This window comes from Myotis lucifugus, unplaced genomic scaffold, assembly GCF_000147115.1.
Source record: "Myotis lucifugus unplaced genomic scaffold, Myoluc2.0 scaffold_127, whole genome shotgun sequence".
NCBI lineage: Eukaryota > Metazoa > Chordata > Mammalia > Chiroptera > Vespertilionidae > Myotis > Myotis lucifugus.
In genome coordinates, this window is record NW_005871175.1 from 2,074,633 (window position 1) to 2,092,089 (window position 17,457).

At 42.4% G+C, this 17,457-nt stretch overlaps 1 protein-coding gene across 2 annotated transcripts in view; it reads right to left on the reverse strand.

The window, feature by feature from the left end:
* The window catches only part of KIT (KIT proto-oncogene receptor tyrosine kinase), an 80,257-nt gene that overhangs the window by 38,108 nt on the left and 24,692 nt on the right, over positions 1-17,457 (reverse strand). For both annotated transcript variants that reach the window (XM_006093960.3, XM_014460194.2), the window contains exons 2-4: positions 6,151-6,420; positions 2,960-3,241; positions 1,747-1,883 (exon numbers count right to left, since the gene is read on the reverse strand). In XM_006093960.3, the coding sequence (XP_006094022.1) occupies positions 1,747-1,883; positions 2,960-3,241; positions 6,151-6,420 (689 nt within the window). The remainder of the gene's footprint in view (positions 1-1,746; positions 1,884-2,959; positions 3,242-6,150; positions 6,421-17,457) is intronic.

Below are 17,457 nucleotides of genomic sequence, written 5' to 3' on the forward strand. Positions count from 1 at the left end.
TTCATTGTAAGCTAAACGTACTCTAAATGGTTAATCAAATACTATAGATTTTAAAGAAAATTTGATAGCGCCAACAGTGCTAAGTATTCCAAATTAAGCCGAAGGATATCAATAAAAGATTCATAGATGAACCTTGGCACAGAGCCATGAGCCCCATCTGCAAGTCACACATTACATATTGCTTGCACGTGATTTGGTTTTCCTTAACCCTTGGAGGTGCGCACACTGGGATTTCCCCAAAGAGCTCCCAACACTGAAGGCTTATCTACCAGTGCCAGTGGATTAATTGGGAATGGCATGCAGGGCCTCTGGGAAAAATGGTTCAGAGCAAAACTGCCTGGGGCGATTTAATTTCTCCTCTCAAAAAGGCTAATTTTCAAGTTATGCTGAAGCTCAAATACACACACAGTCTAAACTGTTCTCTCATCTGAAATCAAGAATTATAAAAAGCCAATTAATATAGGATTGTGTTCAGGAAGGTTAGTCGAAAGTCCATACATAAGCTATTGTTTTTATTAAATTACATGATATGGAAACTAAAACTTATTTCTCTGAACCATTGGTTTGAAAGAACAAGTCACAGGACAATCCATTCTTCTAGTCTATGGCAGGCTTCATTTAGCAAGGTACCATCCATCACAGGTCCACATGAATACCATCATGATGCTCTCCATTATGCTAATCACCATGGTTACTTGTTTAGCAAAGAATTCTTTTAAAAGGCATAAAATTGCCATTGTTGAATACAGGGCATGATGAGGAAGAAGAGAAACAGGAGAAACATATAGCCTTTCTTTTTTCCAATATGATGCATACATAGGTACTGGAAAAAAAAAATCACTGTGACAACTAACTACCTAGACGGCCAAGATTATTCAAACAAAAATTACTGAAAACTCGGTCAATGAAAACTGTAAACAAAATATTAGGGAAATTAGACATTTTAAAGACCCTGCTGTTAATATGAGTATTTAGAGAGGGGGAAAAAACTTCAAATATAACTGGCTAAAATTTATTTTAAGTTATACCTAACATAGTAATCTGACATATAGTAGACATTCAATATGCATTTGTTAAATGAATGAGAACTTTAACCTGTCCAAATGTTTTCAGATTAAAGATAACCATTTTATTAATAGCAACTAAAACAAATAGAAAACCATTAGCAACTTGATCTCAGGTAACCAGCCTCAAAGGAGAAAATCAGAGCCATACAAAAAGAAACCCATCTCTCAAATGGATAAGCCACTTCGCGAGGGAGAGAAGAGCTTCCTGGTAAATATCTGAGATGAATTATTCTTTTTAAATATGGAAGGGAAAAAAACTGGCAGCTCTTCCCAATGTTTTAAATAATCTGGCCTGAAGAGTATCAATCACAGCCTTGAAAATCAAGGAATTTATGCAGTTAACCATTAGTTTTGTGTGTTTTTTACTTTCCCTAACTAAAGTTATTCAAAGAAACAGCATGAAGCAATAACATAATCCTGAAGTTATCTTGTAGATGATCTAAAACAAATGTACAAAATGACATGTACTTCTTACCAATAATAAATGCACACAGCCACATATGGTGTTATGAAAGGGGAAGATATGCATCTGCACACACTCCCAGACAGTCCCCGCCTCAGACAGACACGCCAGCTGAGCCATCCCCCAGGACAATTAATAGACTTTTAAAAAAATGTGAAAATCTCCCACATGCAGAGAATGATATATTGAGAAAAATGAAGGAAACAATTCACGCACCTGGCTGTTTTCCTTTATCCACATTGAGTCCACAGAACTAGACACATCCTTTATGGAGCAGGTCACTGTGAATTCTTCCCCTTCCCTAAGAAGATAGCTTGATTTGGACACTGTCACAACTGGTACAGCTCTGATGGCTAGAATGAAAAGAGACGTGGCCCTCAAATAATGCGTCCTATCAGAGCGTGGCATTTTTACTTACCATTTTTCCTCAAATGCACACAGCTTCTTTTGGCATCTTTGAAGTAAAAATATGAAGTATGGTGCTAACTGATCTGTATTACTTGCATATCTAAAGACATCAACAATGTAACCATGCATCATCTTTCATTTATATTGAGTGGGGAAAACAGAAGTGTCTACTCTGAGATCATACCGCTCCTGGTCAATGTTACTTCGAAACAGGTAGAAGCCCAGGCGAGGTGACACAGCTTTCATCTTCATCTCACACAACCCTGACGGTTTCATGAGGATGTGACCTACAACTAATTATATGCTTCTAGCCAAACAGGCATCTTTCCCATGTGCTGTAAAAACAGTATCTTGCTCATTTGTGAAAATCCCAGGTCTTAAATAATCAAATTTTCCCTTAATCCCACAGTGAGCATACTTTTTCAAAAGCCTTAATAAAAACTATTCAATAGCTGATTGCCAACTGGTGTTGAGTGAGATGGCCTCTGAAATACAAAAATCTAGATATCTAACTGCAACCAAAATAATGTCACAATGAGAATGAGGTCCATAATTAGTTGGTACTTTCCTTCCTCCTCGGATTAGGAATAGTTTGAGAATGCATTAAAATTAAACAGCTGAGGAGAAAGCTGGCCCATATATCAATAGGAAAGAAGGGAGTGAAAAATGTGTACGCTAATCTTTTCAAACAGTGTAACTAAACCTTCCCAGTGGGTTTCTCCTGGAAAGAACACTTGGCGCAGTTATGAAATTGGCATGTCCTAAAGTCAATAGGTTTTATGACTGTCCCTAGTATGCTCTAAATGCCAATCTCTGGGAGACATACCCGGCTGGAGGCAGTCATGGGCTGGTCCCCTGGGGAATAAAGAATTCACAAGCCGCTGACATTATTTCAAGTTGGGGGAATTAAAGAGCCAGCTGCCCGACTGACTATGCTAAGATGGACCACTGAGAAGAGAGAAGTCCTCTTTCGATCAACGGGAGCTCCGGCTCTTAGAAGGAAGTCATCAAGGGCCCGTACCTGCCCTCACTTTCAGGGTGAATTTCTTCGACAGCACTGACTTGCCCTTCCTGTCCGCAGAGCAGTGCAAGCAGAGCCGGTGGTACTCGCGCTTCACGTTTCTGATGGTGATGCCAGCCTTGGGATCAGCGACGAACGTCAAGTCCTTGGGAAGAGGTTTCCCCTCGCAGCCCGTGAGGGAGTAATTGGTCACGTCCGGGTCAGTCAGAGGGCAGCGGACCAGCGTGTCATTGCCCTCTTTCCCATACAGGGACAGGCCCATCAGGAAAAGCTTTGCAGGATCTATGACATACACAAAAATCAGTGAATCTGGTCACAGGCACCGAAAAACACTTTTCAAAGATCGAAAACATTACCTTTCCTAACAACCATTCCCAGTGGATCAAATGGCTGCTGAATTTTTTTCTTTGCAGGCAAAAGTAGGATTTACCCAAATAACACTAACAAGTAAGAGTTAATGTTTATTAAACACTTTCCATGTGTAGGGCACTAAGCTTGGACCATTACACACCATATATTTAATTTAATTCTCAAAATACCCCTACGTGATGGGCACTGTCATTATCCCCCTTTTATAGATGAAGAAAGTGAAGGCTCACAAAAGTGATTCTCCTAAAATGTTGTGGCCTGGAAATGGCTGGGCAGAAGTCAAACCCAGCTCTGACCGAGACCAAAATGTGTGCACTGATATTTTATCATAACCATCACTCTTTCTCTGCAAGCTGTCTGTTAACACCCCTTAGGGTCAGGGGAAGGTGTCCTTTCTCTAACCCCTCTGGGAGGGCCCTTTCCAGAGTTCCCAGTCTCCAGGATCTTTTGGCTTCTGAATAGAAGCTAGAAAACTATCGGTCAACCACCCCGGTAACAAATAACATGGGGGCCTCACTCTATTCAAACTCCTTAAAAGTTAAGTATAACTTTTAGAAATAAAATAATTTCAAACACACAAGGGGAGTTTGTGAGTTTCAGGAATACTGTAGCAAATACTTTATTGTCTAAATCAGAACCCTTATGAGTGAAAGGGGGTCGGATGGACTGGGAAAGCCTCAGGCAGACTGGGACCCCATACAAGCAAAGACAAACCTCATTCTGTATCCACCATATGCTGCCACCCTTTGCCGTGTACAGATAATATAGATACATGGTCGGGCCAACAGATTTGTGTTTTATTATCTTTCCAATCTGGAAATTAGATGGTCCCCAAAAATCAATTTAATATAACTGAAATATACGTCTTACCATTTAATTTTGACCAATTTTGAAAAAGAGTTTCCTAAGATGAATTATGTAGCTCTCAGCCTTTCACTTATTTTGTGAATAAATTACTTCATGGTGGGTGAACAATGGTCTAAGGCCAGAGTTGGTCATTTTTCCATCTACTCTTTCTCAGCTGCTTGAGTCTGGCCCTTACAACAATGCCCCGATTTTCTACATTGCTGTAACCTCGATTATGTAAGTATCCAAGCTTCTTAAGTCAGTAATAATTAAGTCTAGTTCTAAGTTATGGAGGACAACTTCCCCTGTACAGAAAATTGGTGAGTTCTGTGAGACTGATTTGACTAATTCAGCAGTTTTCCCCTTTTAGTCAGTTGTCTACCCACCCTATTAATAAGCAGAATGCTTATTACCACCTGGAAAACACAGAGAACCTCTGTCAAAGAACAGGGCACAGGTTGGCTCAACAGCCATGGAGCTGTGTCCAGAGGCCGAGCTGTGGCCTATCAATGTGGACTCCTTTCAGCCATCCAACTAGGAAAGACAACATACAAACTAAGGGGAGGCAGAGTCAATTTCATGGCACCCTTTATGGCGACCATGTGAGTCATCTTATTTAACCCTGATAAAGCTAGAATGTGCACGATTCTGTCTCCCTAATGACAATTAGGTAAAGAAGACAGAGTAGGTCAATGGTTGGCAAACTCATTAGTCAACATAGCCAAATATCAACAGTACAATGACTGAAATTTCTTTTGATAGCCAAATTTTTTAAACTTAAACTATATAGGTAGGTACATTGTTATTAACTAATTAGGGTACTCCTAAGCTGGCCTTTGCTAAAAACGTCCTCAATCTGATTGAGGTACGTTCGCTGAGGTCGACCCCTTCCAACTCTCCCATCCACACTCGTCTTGTATACTTGTTTCGCCCAGGCTGAAACCGACTTCTGTGCATGGGCCACGAAGTTTCAATCGCACTGTATGTGCGCTCCCACGGGGTATTTTGTGGAAGAGCCACACTCAAGGGGCCAAAGAGCTGCATGTGGCTCGCGAGCTGTGGTTTGCCGACCACTGGAGTAGGTGATCTTATTAAATGTTGCAGGGAGGTACCGAGACTCTTGAGGTTGCTCAGGTTTATGATTTGGGATAAATGTATTCATTATTCTTCCACAATATCATGGATGAGGCCTCCTCCTCAGGCCTGTTTCAATGATAGCCCCACTCCAGGTACAGCCCAGGACTAGAAGTGGGCCTGTATGTCTCTTTATAACCTGGCTGTCTCTCTTAAGTTTCAAGTGCTGCAGTTTTTACATCAACACAAAAAGGTACTCACCTCCACCCCCACCCCCACTCCCGCAAACCTCCTCTTGACAAAGACACACAGCTGAATCACTGACTTCATCACAGGAAATGAGTTACAGAAAACCCATGAACATATTTTTCTTTTGTTTCTAAGAGGTCACCATTTTTCAAATGAATCAACTGACATCTATTAAGAACCGAGGAAGGACATGGGGTGCTGTGCTGACTGAGTTATTTTTCTGAGTTTATCCCTTAAAAGTGGGTCAGTTCTCTTCAAGTGTTGGTCTTGTGGAGGCCTTTGGAGACCTTTAGTTCCCTGAAGCGTTTTTTACTAAGTGGGAGTATCTGTGATCTCAAGGCATTAAAATGCAGCCTTCCCAAAGGGCCTAATTTATTCTCAGGGTTTACCCAGAGCACCAGGACAAACGGGCTGACCATATTGTAATCTCATTAGGAAGAGTGTCACAGCCTTGCAGACCTCCAGCTGGAATCATATCCAAAGCCACTAGGTATCAAAATATAGAAAAACTAGCAAAGAAAAATTTGGTTTAGGCTTCCTCGATCCAGCCAGCAATGTTTTACCCACAGCTTAGTCATCGATATGTCATCCATAATTAAGAACAGGATATTAAGTTCTCTGAAGCACAGCATCAAAGAAAGCTGAGCATTTACCTCTAACAAACACATAAATGGAACTGCTTAAGCCGTCCTCGTTGGTGCACGTGTAGTTGCCGGTATTGGTGGCCTCTGCTTTCTCCGTGACCCATTCATTGTGTGTTTTCTCACTCAGCTGACCCAGGGTCTCAAAAGTCCATTTGACAAATCCTGGATCGGTGCAGAGCAGCCTAATCTCGTCGCCAACACTGACTATTAACTCTGATTTTGCTGGATGGATGGATGGTGCAGACAGTTCCCCTGGACTCACAGATGGTTGAGAAGAGCCTGCCAAGAAAAATGGGAATTGTGTTGAGTATGATTTTTTTTTTCCCTTGGCGAAATAAAGCATCTCTTCCAATATTGATTTTCATCTTCTGTGTACAATAAAAATAGGACAAAGCTGCCCTGCTATTTATAGGCAGAAAGAGTTCTGTTTAAAGTTTAAGTTCCTCTAGAAAATTAAGTTATTTTCTGCAACCCTCAATTAATCCTGAGGTAACACTTGGTGTTACAAGCCAAGACTTGCTGGATGCCAAGGCCTTCTCTGGGTCAAACATATAGCTGGGTCAAGTTTCCTTTCTGAATATGGGCCACTGCGATGATGCTAACACTCAGATCCCCAGCTTAACAACAACAAAAAACAAAATCCCACACTAAACAAGCAACCATTGGCCTGTCACTCTTTTTGGCAAAATGCACATGACCATGACATAGCTTGGCTTTTTCTTAAAGCTTTGTGAATTCAGTTATTTCTATGTAGTTCTCCTTATATGGTGATAGTCATCAAAAGGAGAACTATTTACAAGTTTCAAACAATAAGGCAGAAAATAAAAATGCCATTTTAAAGATCAGACCGCAAGATATTTCATGGCAAATGTTGGGTTGCAGACTAAATCAACCTAATGTCTAGATAGGTTTCTTTGGTAGGAAAGTAGTTTAAAGATGGAAACTTCAGACTCTGAACATGAAGCCTGAACCTTAGAAAATTCACAGCAGCCGATTCACTCATCCATTCATGCACCTGTTGCATAAATGCAAACATCTGTTCATTAATTGTGCTCTCATGATCTGCAGAAGCACTGTGCCAGGTGCTCGGACAAAGTCCATGGAAGTGTGACATGTGGTCCCTACAGGTGGGCCTAACTCCAGAGCTTCAACACACTGCTCAAGTGTCAGAATAAGTGAAACATAGCTACAAGCTGAAGAAAAAGTAAGAAATGGGCTGGACCTTGACAACATCAAGAGGAGGCAGAAGAGAACACAGTGGAGACCATGTGAGGTAAGACTAAGCCAGCTAAGTAGGATGGAACCAGATCATCCAGAGCCCTGGACATCTGGTATACACACGTGGAATGTACCTCAGAGACCATGTAGAGCCCCCACAGGTTTCTCAGTAGATAAATGACATGCACAGGGAGATACCAAACATCACCTCGATTCAAGGAGATCGGTGGAAAGCTCTGGTCCTCAGGGAGGCAAAAGCGATAAGGACCTACATTAAGGATTTGAGACTCAAGAGGAAGATGAAATATACTGTCAGAGGAGAACACATTCATGGTTCTAGGTTCTAGTGCAATTAAAAACACAAAAGGTTGAGTCATGGGTGACCTGGATGAGGGAGAGAGAAGAAAAGGCCCCTGGGTGTGGTGGGCTAGGCAAGAGAAAAACAGAACACCCTGGAGGCGGGGAAGGGCTTTCATCACTTCTGCAGGTTCTTGGAGGAAATGGCTCATGTGCAGAGTATGTGTGTCCCCTCCACACACATACAAGGCTGGAGACAACCGACCAGAGCTCTGAAGGAGGAGTTAAAGCCATCCAAGTCTAAGGTGGAGAAAGGGGCTGGAGGAAGGCAAAGGCAGCAAGAGAAAGCCATACCAGGAAACCCTCTGCAAGTTCAGGATGGCTGGGGCAGGGAGATGGAGACACAGTCAGAAAGGGACTGGGACAGGAGAGGCAAGAGACCTGTTCCCAGGCGCTACCTGGGCAGTAGATAGACTTCTCACTCGACGACTTGAAATTCAGGTGGTGGAAGCAGAGCAATAATGTGTAAAGTTAGAAGACTGGGGCCAGATAATCAAGGAAAAGCGTTTGTGGAACAAAGAGAAACACCCTGAGTATCAATCTTAGAGAGCGCTTCCAGCTAAGAGGGTTAGAAAAGAGTCAAGAGAGACCAAAAAAAAAAAAAAAGACCACCAGAAAGAAAGGGGAAAGACTAAAGATGCAAGGAAGGCAACAGATAAGAGGTTTCAAAGAAAAGGTGGGTCTAGGACAGATGCTGAACAAGATGAAAGGGAACGAACATGAACAAAAGTCCCTAAATTTGGTTAGAAGAGACCACAGGAAATCCAAGAGTACAATTTCAGTTGAGTGGGAATTTGTTTGCTCCAAGGTTAAAGGCTGCAAGTACAGACCTCTCCTTGGAGAGCTACAGCAAGAGGAAGCAGAGAAACAGGTCTGTAGTCAAAGGCTAAAACTGAAAGAACATCAAAGACCTGTTGACATTTGAAGGTAAAAAGTAAGATCCGTGAAGAGGGACAGACGGAATGTGCTCTGAAGGGCTGAAACTGTCCCCTGCAGGTGTCTACAGATGACCAGTCTCAAGTCCAGTTTGTTATCCAGACAAATATTTCATTTGGGTGCTTTTCAACCATGAGGTCGAGCAAAGTACACCCCACATCAGAAGACACTCAGCAGCCTTGATTTGTAGAAGAGAGCAATGAGGTCAATTATAATAAAAAATGTTATTAAGCACCAACAACATGAGAAGTGCTATAGACTGTGTCAGAGGAAGAACACATTCATGGTTCTAGGTCAGGAGTGGGCAACCCCTGGCACGCGTGCCAAACATGGCACGCCAGTAACTTTTGCTGGCACACGAAACCCTCTCTTATAATCTTCCATTTACAATTTTTTTCTTACTATCGACTTTTTAATTTTTCAGATAAATTCAGTGTAGGTGCATCTTAGATAAGTAATTTTACATAACAAGTTATCTTAAAGATCATAGACATGGATTGACGAGAGAGGGGAAGAGCAATTTATATGCTTCTGCCTTAACTCTCCCTGCCTTCCTAGATCCGACCAGTGTTTTGGTTTCATCCACATACGTTTGTGAATCTTTGTTCTCAGTGATGAGTTTTGTTAAGTCTCGTAATAGGAGTAGCCTGATGGGTGAAAATAGTAGCTCGTGCATATCTCTGAAGGTCACGAAATATAAACCTGATGTAAAAATCTCTGTCATCAGTGATGCAGCAGCAAAAGTCCCACTGATAATATCAAACGGAGTCATAAAGTTTTCTGTCGGACTATCAGTGTACATGTATACATTAAAAAATAAATGTATTTTTCATGATCATATACTGTGTTTTTGTAGCTCGAATGAATTTTATTATTTCTTCAAGTTTCTTCACATACGTACACCTTAAGAGATATCAAGTAGGCGTAACATGTTCTCAAAAAATTAGGGTTGGCACGCAGAAGAATTTTGAGTCAGAGATTTTGCTGGTTTTGGCACGCACTCACAAAAAGGTTACCCACCCCTGTTCTAGGTTCTAGTGCAATTAAAAATGCAAAGGGTTGAGTCATGGGTGACCTGGTTGAGGGAGAGAGAAGAAAAGGTCCTTGGGTGTGGTGGGCTAGGCAAGAGAAAAACACTTTCATCACTTCTGCAGGTTCTTGGAGGAAATGGCTTGTGTGCAGAGTATGTGTGTCCCCTCCACACACATACAAGGCTGGAGACAAGAACCGACGGGAGCCCAGTAGGCTCAACATCTAAATGGAACTGTCAGAATATGGAAATGAAGTGGTTGGGATTATTTTCAAAGTCATCCAGAGTATTAAATAATGAAAACAGGCACAGCCATAAATAGAGACACTATCATTTCAATTATTTACCCCCCTTAAAATAAGAGTAGTTCCAAGTGATTATGAGTGACATTGACAGTAAGTTCAATCCAAAAATTACTACAGAATTTATATCCCAAATATGTCAATCAATTCAATTTTCTCATGATTGAATCTTGATGATATATGTAGATATTGCAATCCAGGCAAATACATATGGCTGCTTTCTGGGGACCTACCATGCCAATATAGGCAAGGCCTAGCTGTGTGACTTAAGGTAGGTCACTCAACATCTCTGTGTCCAAGTTTCTGCATCTGAAAAATGATGATAAAAATACCTTCATCTCCTGGGAATTATTATGGGAGCCAAAAGCAGTAAATACATACAAGGAGCTTGACACAGGACTGAGCAGTTTTTAGTAAGTGCTAGCTGTTATAGACAAGCAATAAAGCATACTGGGTAAGAGCTTGGCTCTTGAATTAAGACTGTCTAGATTTGCATCCTGGCTCTGCCACTAAGTATGTAATACTTGGGCAAGTTACTAATCAATTCTACCTCAGTTTCCTCATCTGTAAAGTAGGGGCAGTAATAGCACCTATTTCATAAGGCTGTTATGTAAAGCACCCGGAGCTGTGCTTGGGCACATAGAAAACACATGATTAATATTTGGCACAATTATTCTGAAAACAGAACCTCTTAATATCCCTCCAATCAGTCCTGACTTACTCACTTCCTATGGATGTGCACGGTTCCATCATTTCCCAAATGGATTCCTGCCTGACTTCCACCTTCCTTGGCAGCAAATCCCAGCAAGCTTTCCTTTGAAATGTCTACCACACATCCTTTTTACCCCTGCTGCCCCACCCCATAGTAGCCATTCACGGACCTCCTCACAGAGAGATAACATCCTCTCCTAAAAAGGTCTCCATGAGTCCATCCTCTTTCATTACCCCCCCCCCAACTCATTCTATTTCATAACCCTGAGATCCACCAGCTAAAAACACCACCTTTTCAACAACCCCACTCCCAGTCTCAAAAACCCTACCAGAGACAGCAGCTAACACTGACATCAGGTACAGCCTACAAAGCACTTTCTTGAAATTCATTGCTAGCTGTTCCCTCTGGATCCAACCTGCCTCTCTAATAAGACAGACCCTTAGGATGCTGGCTACGGATCCTGCAAACATTCCTTATCCTTGGCATGCTCATTTTCCTGCCTGTGCCCGAGGAAATGCCTGCTCTACCAATTCACCTCCCTGTCATCTGGAATAGCCCAGTCTTCATGGATGTTGTCCCCTCACCACTTCAGGTCACAATCACCTGTCCTCACTAAATCCCACCGCCATGTCCAGCCCCATCAACCACAAGGTTTGCACTGATGCTCAACAGTTGTCTTTATCTACCTGCTCCCAGGTCTTAGAGGCCTCAGAGTAAGAATTCGAAATTGTACTTTCCCTCTTTCACATAGTCATAAAAACACTCCCTTCAATCCCTGGCATTTGGAAGACTGAGGGAGGTCAGGTTCCTAAACACCCAGCCCCTGTAACAGATGTCCACTGTCCAGTGGCCTAACCCCAAAAGAGGACAGAGGTCAACTCTGCACCTTCACTGAGCAAAGGGACTGGATGAATTCATCCACCAATACTACCATGGATACCTGCAAAAAAGGAGCTTCCAAATTTGAGCTCACTAGTTTATGCTTTATGCCTAGGGTTTTTAAAAATAAATTTTTTAAAATCATTACCACCATAAGCATTCATAGTTTTATTTTCCAAATAAATTATGTATAAGTTCAACCCTCAAACTCACACTATTTAAATGAAAATAGAGCTTATGTTAAAGAGGGACTGTGGGTATTATTTATTCTCTTTTTTCCAAACTATCTTGAATATTGTTATAATGTTCTCACAATAAAAAAAAAAGACTATGGAGATTCATGTTAAAAGGTGTGTGTGTGTGTGTGTACACACAGACTTACCTTTCTACCTTCATTATATTTAAAATTCAATACCAATAAGGCATTCCAGCTGAGTTTTGAAATTGCTCTGAAATTACACATTTTGAAATGTGTCTGGTGTACAGCAAGTTCTCAACAGATGTTTGTTAAACTGGGTTTTACCTACCTCAGGAATCTGCATTAGAAAATGTACTTCCCTAATTATGTTTGGCTAAGGCTAATATTAAAAGTTGTTTTCTGTTCCCTGAACACATTAATTAATGAGCAAAACAAAATAACACCACCATTCTGGGGACCAGCTCTAGTCAATGATGGCTCTGAGCTAGGAACTCCAGGAACTATTCAGCAAGTACTTATCCAGGTACCTTCCTCAGTGCTGAACCTAGAAGACAGTCCTTGTACTCAAAGAGCAAAAACAAGGCAGGAAAGGGGCACTTGTGACCAGTCAACAATGCAAAATTTTAATAAGAGTTCAAGCTATAGGCCGACATACCCTCCAGAGCCTTTCGCAAGTATAAAATTCAACCATACCCAAAAGAAATGAAAGCAGGAATGCCAACAAGTATTTGCACACCCATATTTATAGCAGTACTAGAGGCCCAGTGCACAAAATTCGTGCACTGGTAGGGTCCTAGCTCCCTCCATTTCCCCGGCTGGCCCCACCCCCTGGTCAAACTCCCAGAAGAACTCCCAGTCAAGGGGACAATTTGCATACTATGCTTTTATTATATAGGATTATTCACAATAGCCAAAAGGTAGAAACAACCCAAGTTCCACAGACAGATGAATGGATAAACTAAACAAGGTATATGCATACACCAGAATATTATTCAGCCATAAAAAGGAATTAAAGTCTGACATATGCTACAACATGAATACACTTTGAAGACATTATGCTAAGTGAAATAAGTCAGACTCACAAGGACAAATATTGTATGATTCCACATATATGAAGTGGAATTTATATGAAGGCAAATGAACAGAAACAGAAAATAGAATCGAGATTACCAAGAGCTAGGGGTAGGGAGGCACAGAGAGCTTACAGGGTACAGAGTCTCTGTTGGGAATGACAAAAAAGGTTCTGGAAATGAATAGTGGTGACAGTTGCACAGCACCATGAATGTACTTAATGGCACTGACTTGGACACTTAACATGGTACTTTTTCTATTATGGAGATTTTAGCATAATTTTGAAAAGCCAAAATTTTAAAATCCAACGCTTTTTAAAATTCAAGGCCCAAGTGAAGCCTCAAACGTTCTCAGCTATCTTGGCTCTTTCTCATTGGATCACTCTGACCTCCAGTATCAGCCTCTGTGAGCCCCTAACTTTGTTTTAAACCATCTCATGTAAAACTTTAATTTGTCATCATTTTTATTTGTTCCACGCAGTTCTGAGGGGGCATGAATGGCATCTTCATTCCCATCTCTCTATCGCCTTCTACAAAGTCGCCATTTCTAGCAGGAGCTGTTAACCCGCTGAACTCAATAACCTAAGTTTTAAATCACACTGGCCACTACTGTCCAGGAAACTTTGAACGTTCAAGGCTATCAGGTTCTCTTTTTTACACTTTTGCTTTTCTACTCACACTATCTGAGTCATTGCGTTCTATTCTCAAACCTGTTTATGGTTTGACGAAATATGAGTGTATGCATTGGGGAGAAATTAAGTACATGTTTTAAAAATTGACGAAATATGAGTGTGTGCATTGGGGAGAGCTGTGAAGTCTCTGATAACTCAGAAACACTTTATAAGATGGCTCAACTGAAAAAAAAAGAAAGACAACTGTCAATTAAATGTGAGTAAAACATTAGAGGATTATGGGAGGGCCTCCAATTCACAAACACGGGGAAGCCTACCTTCCAACTGTTTCATAAGCACTGCATTTATGGAAACTGAAATTAGAAACTGCAGACCTTGCATTTTGGGTGTGGTGTATGGTGAGGACGGCAGCTCACAACTCCCATCAGTCAAAGCCAAACTCAGACAACCAAAACTCAAAGAAAAGGTTTTACTTCTCCATCAAAAAGAACGCAGCCGTTCATCTGTCTTTTCTTAAGTGAAAATAGAATATTCAAGGTATGCCTGTGTTGTTGTTGTTTGTGACCTGTGGATGGTTCAGCCTGGGCTTCTGACCATCGAAGGTTCTCTGACGTGTGTAAGTGGGAGCGACCTGCTAGAGCACGGGTGCTCCCCAGGTGCCTCCAGGAGGGGCTGGGCCATGCCAACCACTACTGCAATCTAGAGTCTCCTCAGTCCCCCCACAGTCTTCACACCCTTCACAACCGCCTAAAGCTGCAAAGACTGATTTACAACTGAGTTTAAAAGTAAGGAAGTCATTTCAAAACCTTTTGTCCTTGGGACACAAATATAAGGAATCAAGCAAAATAACGGTGGGGAGGAAAACCCACATAGAGAGGCCTCCTCTAGTTTTGGGGAAGTAGAGCAAGAACTGTGACTAAGGCGGAGCTGTAAACTCCATTGGAGTTCAACTACTCTTTGGTTCATGTACTGTTTAACCACAATTTGTAATAAAAAAGCTAATGATTTGTATACCCTACTGTTTCTGACATACTTCTATACCCCCATAGGAATAAACTAGATAAAAAAGCAAGATGGAAGGATCCTAGTAATTGCCCACAACACCCATGAGGCTTTCCAACAGTAGATGATACTGGAAATAGAATAAAGCTGGGGGAAGCAGGATTATGAGCTCAGTGAAAACTACTCAAGTCCTTAAAATGCTCTTGCCCAGTGGCAGGGAGGTGCAAATCCACTCTGGATCACCCACACACACTGCAGGAAGCCATGCTGTGGAGAACCCCAGATGGCCCCCACTCCGCCGTGGTGCGGCCAGGCCACCACGGCCATGCAAGTCTGTCACTTCAACATGCACCTATTGCAGCAGTGAACTAGACGCTGATGGGCAGCCTGTGTAGAAGACAAATCCAATGCAAATGAAATAAAAATGCTGAAAGTTGATGAATATGTCCTCAGGACTCAAAGGGACAGCGATTATTCTGCCTGAAAGGACCATAAAAAGCTCCAGGGGAGAGTGTGTGAAAGCTGAGCCTGAAGACTTTGTGTTTGCGTGTGTCCTGTTGGCAGGTATAATCAAGGAAGGGAGAGGCAAAGGCAAAGTTCTCAGAAGGTGTAAGTGATTCAGGAAAAGCAGGTACTATAAGGACCACCCCCCCAAAAAAAAAACAACAACAACACACATACACACACACACACACACACACACACACACACACACACACACACAACTGTGAGCTCTCATAACCCAAAGCAAGGTCTGTATCCATCTCTAGTCTCAAATCCTCACACACCAGGAATACAGAGCATGCCCAGTAAGAGCTCCGTGAGGGAATGACTACATCTAGGAAATGCGTGGTACAGGACAGGGGAAGATCATCTGGGACATCATCTTACAGAGCATGCTTCTCTGATCTACGGTGTTTCTAACTCACTTTCTTAAAGGTCAGTTTCAGTCAGTGGCAAATAATTTTAAACATTCTTTTATATTACATTATATAGCATAAAATAGAAAGTAAAATCAAGTGCATTTTTCAGGGAGGGGGGGCACCCATGAGCTTTCAAAGAACTTGAACTACCTTACAACCACATACTCTCAAACACACCACCCACCTCCCGACTGCCTCCAGCCTTGAACACTGCCTCCATGGACAAGTTTGAGAACAGCCTAAATGAATCATGTGAGTCTGGATTCATAATTCTATTTCCAGAGGATTCTGGGTAAGAGAGAGTTCAGATGTATCTTTAATCTTGCAATACAGAGATTAAAGTTCTTATCTGGGTAGAACTCATTAAAATCTACTCAAATTTAGACAGGAGGTAAATAATAGGTATTTGACATGATTTCCTCACTGCATGTTAAGTCTCCCACTGCAATACTCCGGTGATGGGGCCTGAAGAGAACAATTCCCTGGTACAACACCAATTTGTAGTTAGTGTTTCAAAGAGAAAGAAATGTTCTATCTGCATGCCAGGCCTCATAAGGATATTAGGTACAGATATTTAATGATCATACAAAATCCATTTCCATATTTGAGACAGTTTACGGTTTCAAGCAATATACCATTGTAAATGACCTGCCATTTGAAAGTCGGTTTTAAAAAAAAAAATCACAAAATAACAAAGACTTCACCGCAGAAAAGTATTTGAAAAAGCAGCTCCTTAAGCACATTGCAGTGTTGGTGTAAAGATTATGAACTAATTGACAGAAGCGAAGGGAAGGACAGAGAAATAAAAGCTGGAGCATTAGTCATTAGTGGCAGAGAGAGATGGCTCGGTAACAAAGCAAGCACTTCTGAAAGGGTCTTCATTGATGACATGGTAATCGAGCTCCTACCATTTGGCCTGGGTGGAGCTGGGACCAGGAATACAGAGCTGGGGCTCCCAGCCCAGCAGGGGAGACCGTGGCACAGATAATGATCACACAATGAAGCAGAGGCGGTGGGCAGGAAGAGGGGTCAGAAAAGCATTCCTAGAGCTCAAAGTAGAAAATGGTGTGACCTGCCAAGCTTGGGGCAGAGGGAGAGAAAGGTCTGTTGGATGGGAGGACCACGAGAGCTAATAACACAGCACTCTAAGGTTCCAGCATTCCTCAGAATCGTGACAGCACAGAGGTGTGAGGCCAGGAGGGACTAAGGGCAGGACCACAGTGGTACCTCCTCTGTCATGTAAGGGGGTGAACCTGTCTGGCGGGGATCTGATGTATGTTTTGGGGAGACCCTCTGGAAGCAGTGAAGGATAGTACTGACAGGCTGAACTAGAGACAAGGACAGCTAGATCCAGACAAGAGCTAATGACAGCATAAGCCAGAGGTGTGGGGACCGAGAGCAGAGATGGGTGTTTACTAGGTGAATAGGGGGCCTCAAGATGGGCTGGATCTGGGCAATGAAGAAGAAAGGAGGAGGAGGAAAGAGATCCTTGTTTTTTGCTTATGTGATGGGGAGATGAGTGCCAACAGATTGGAGGAGGAAAAACAAATGTAGAGACATGTGAACCAGTGGATGGCAGCTGTCAGGTGCTGGAAGTTGCTAGGGCTGGGGGGAGAAGGCGGTACAAGGGAGGCCAGGACCACAGACATACTCACAGGGGGTAATGGGGGCTGTCCATGAAGTCACTCAGGGAGGGAGTGAAGAATGTGAAGGATAAAGGGGCAGAGAAGGAAAAGACACGGCCCAAGGTGGCTAGAGTAGGGTAGAGATGGCAATGAGAACCAGGAGATTCCAGGCTAGATGGTGCAGAGGGCCTTTTACATGGACTGCGGAACCTCTGAAGACGTGGCAGCAGGCAGGGGAGCAGAAACGGACAGAGAACCAGCCCCAAAGTCTTAAGCACACAGGAGGGTTGTCACTGACAGTAGTGAGGAGGGACAGTCAGGTAACTGACATCTCTCACTCGCATCCCTGGTTGCACACTAGAATGGCCAATGTCCCACCATGCCCCGCCCCCCCCACCCCCGCCCCACACCAACCACAGCAGACCTCTGAT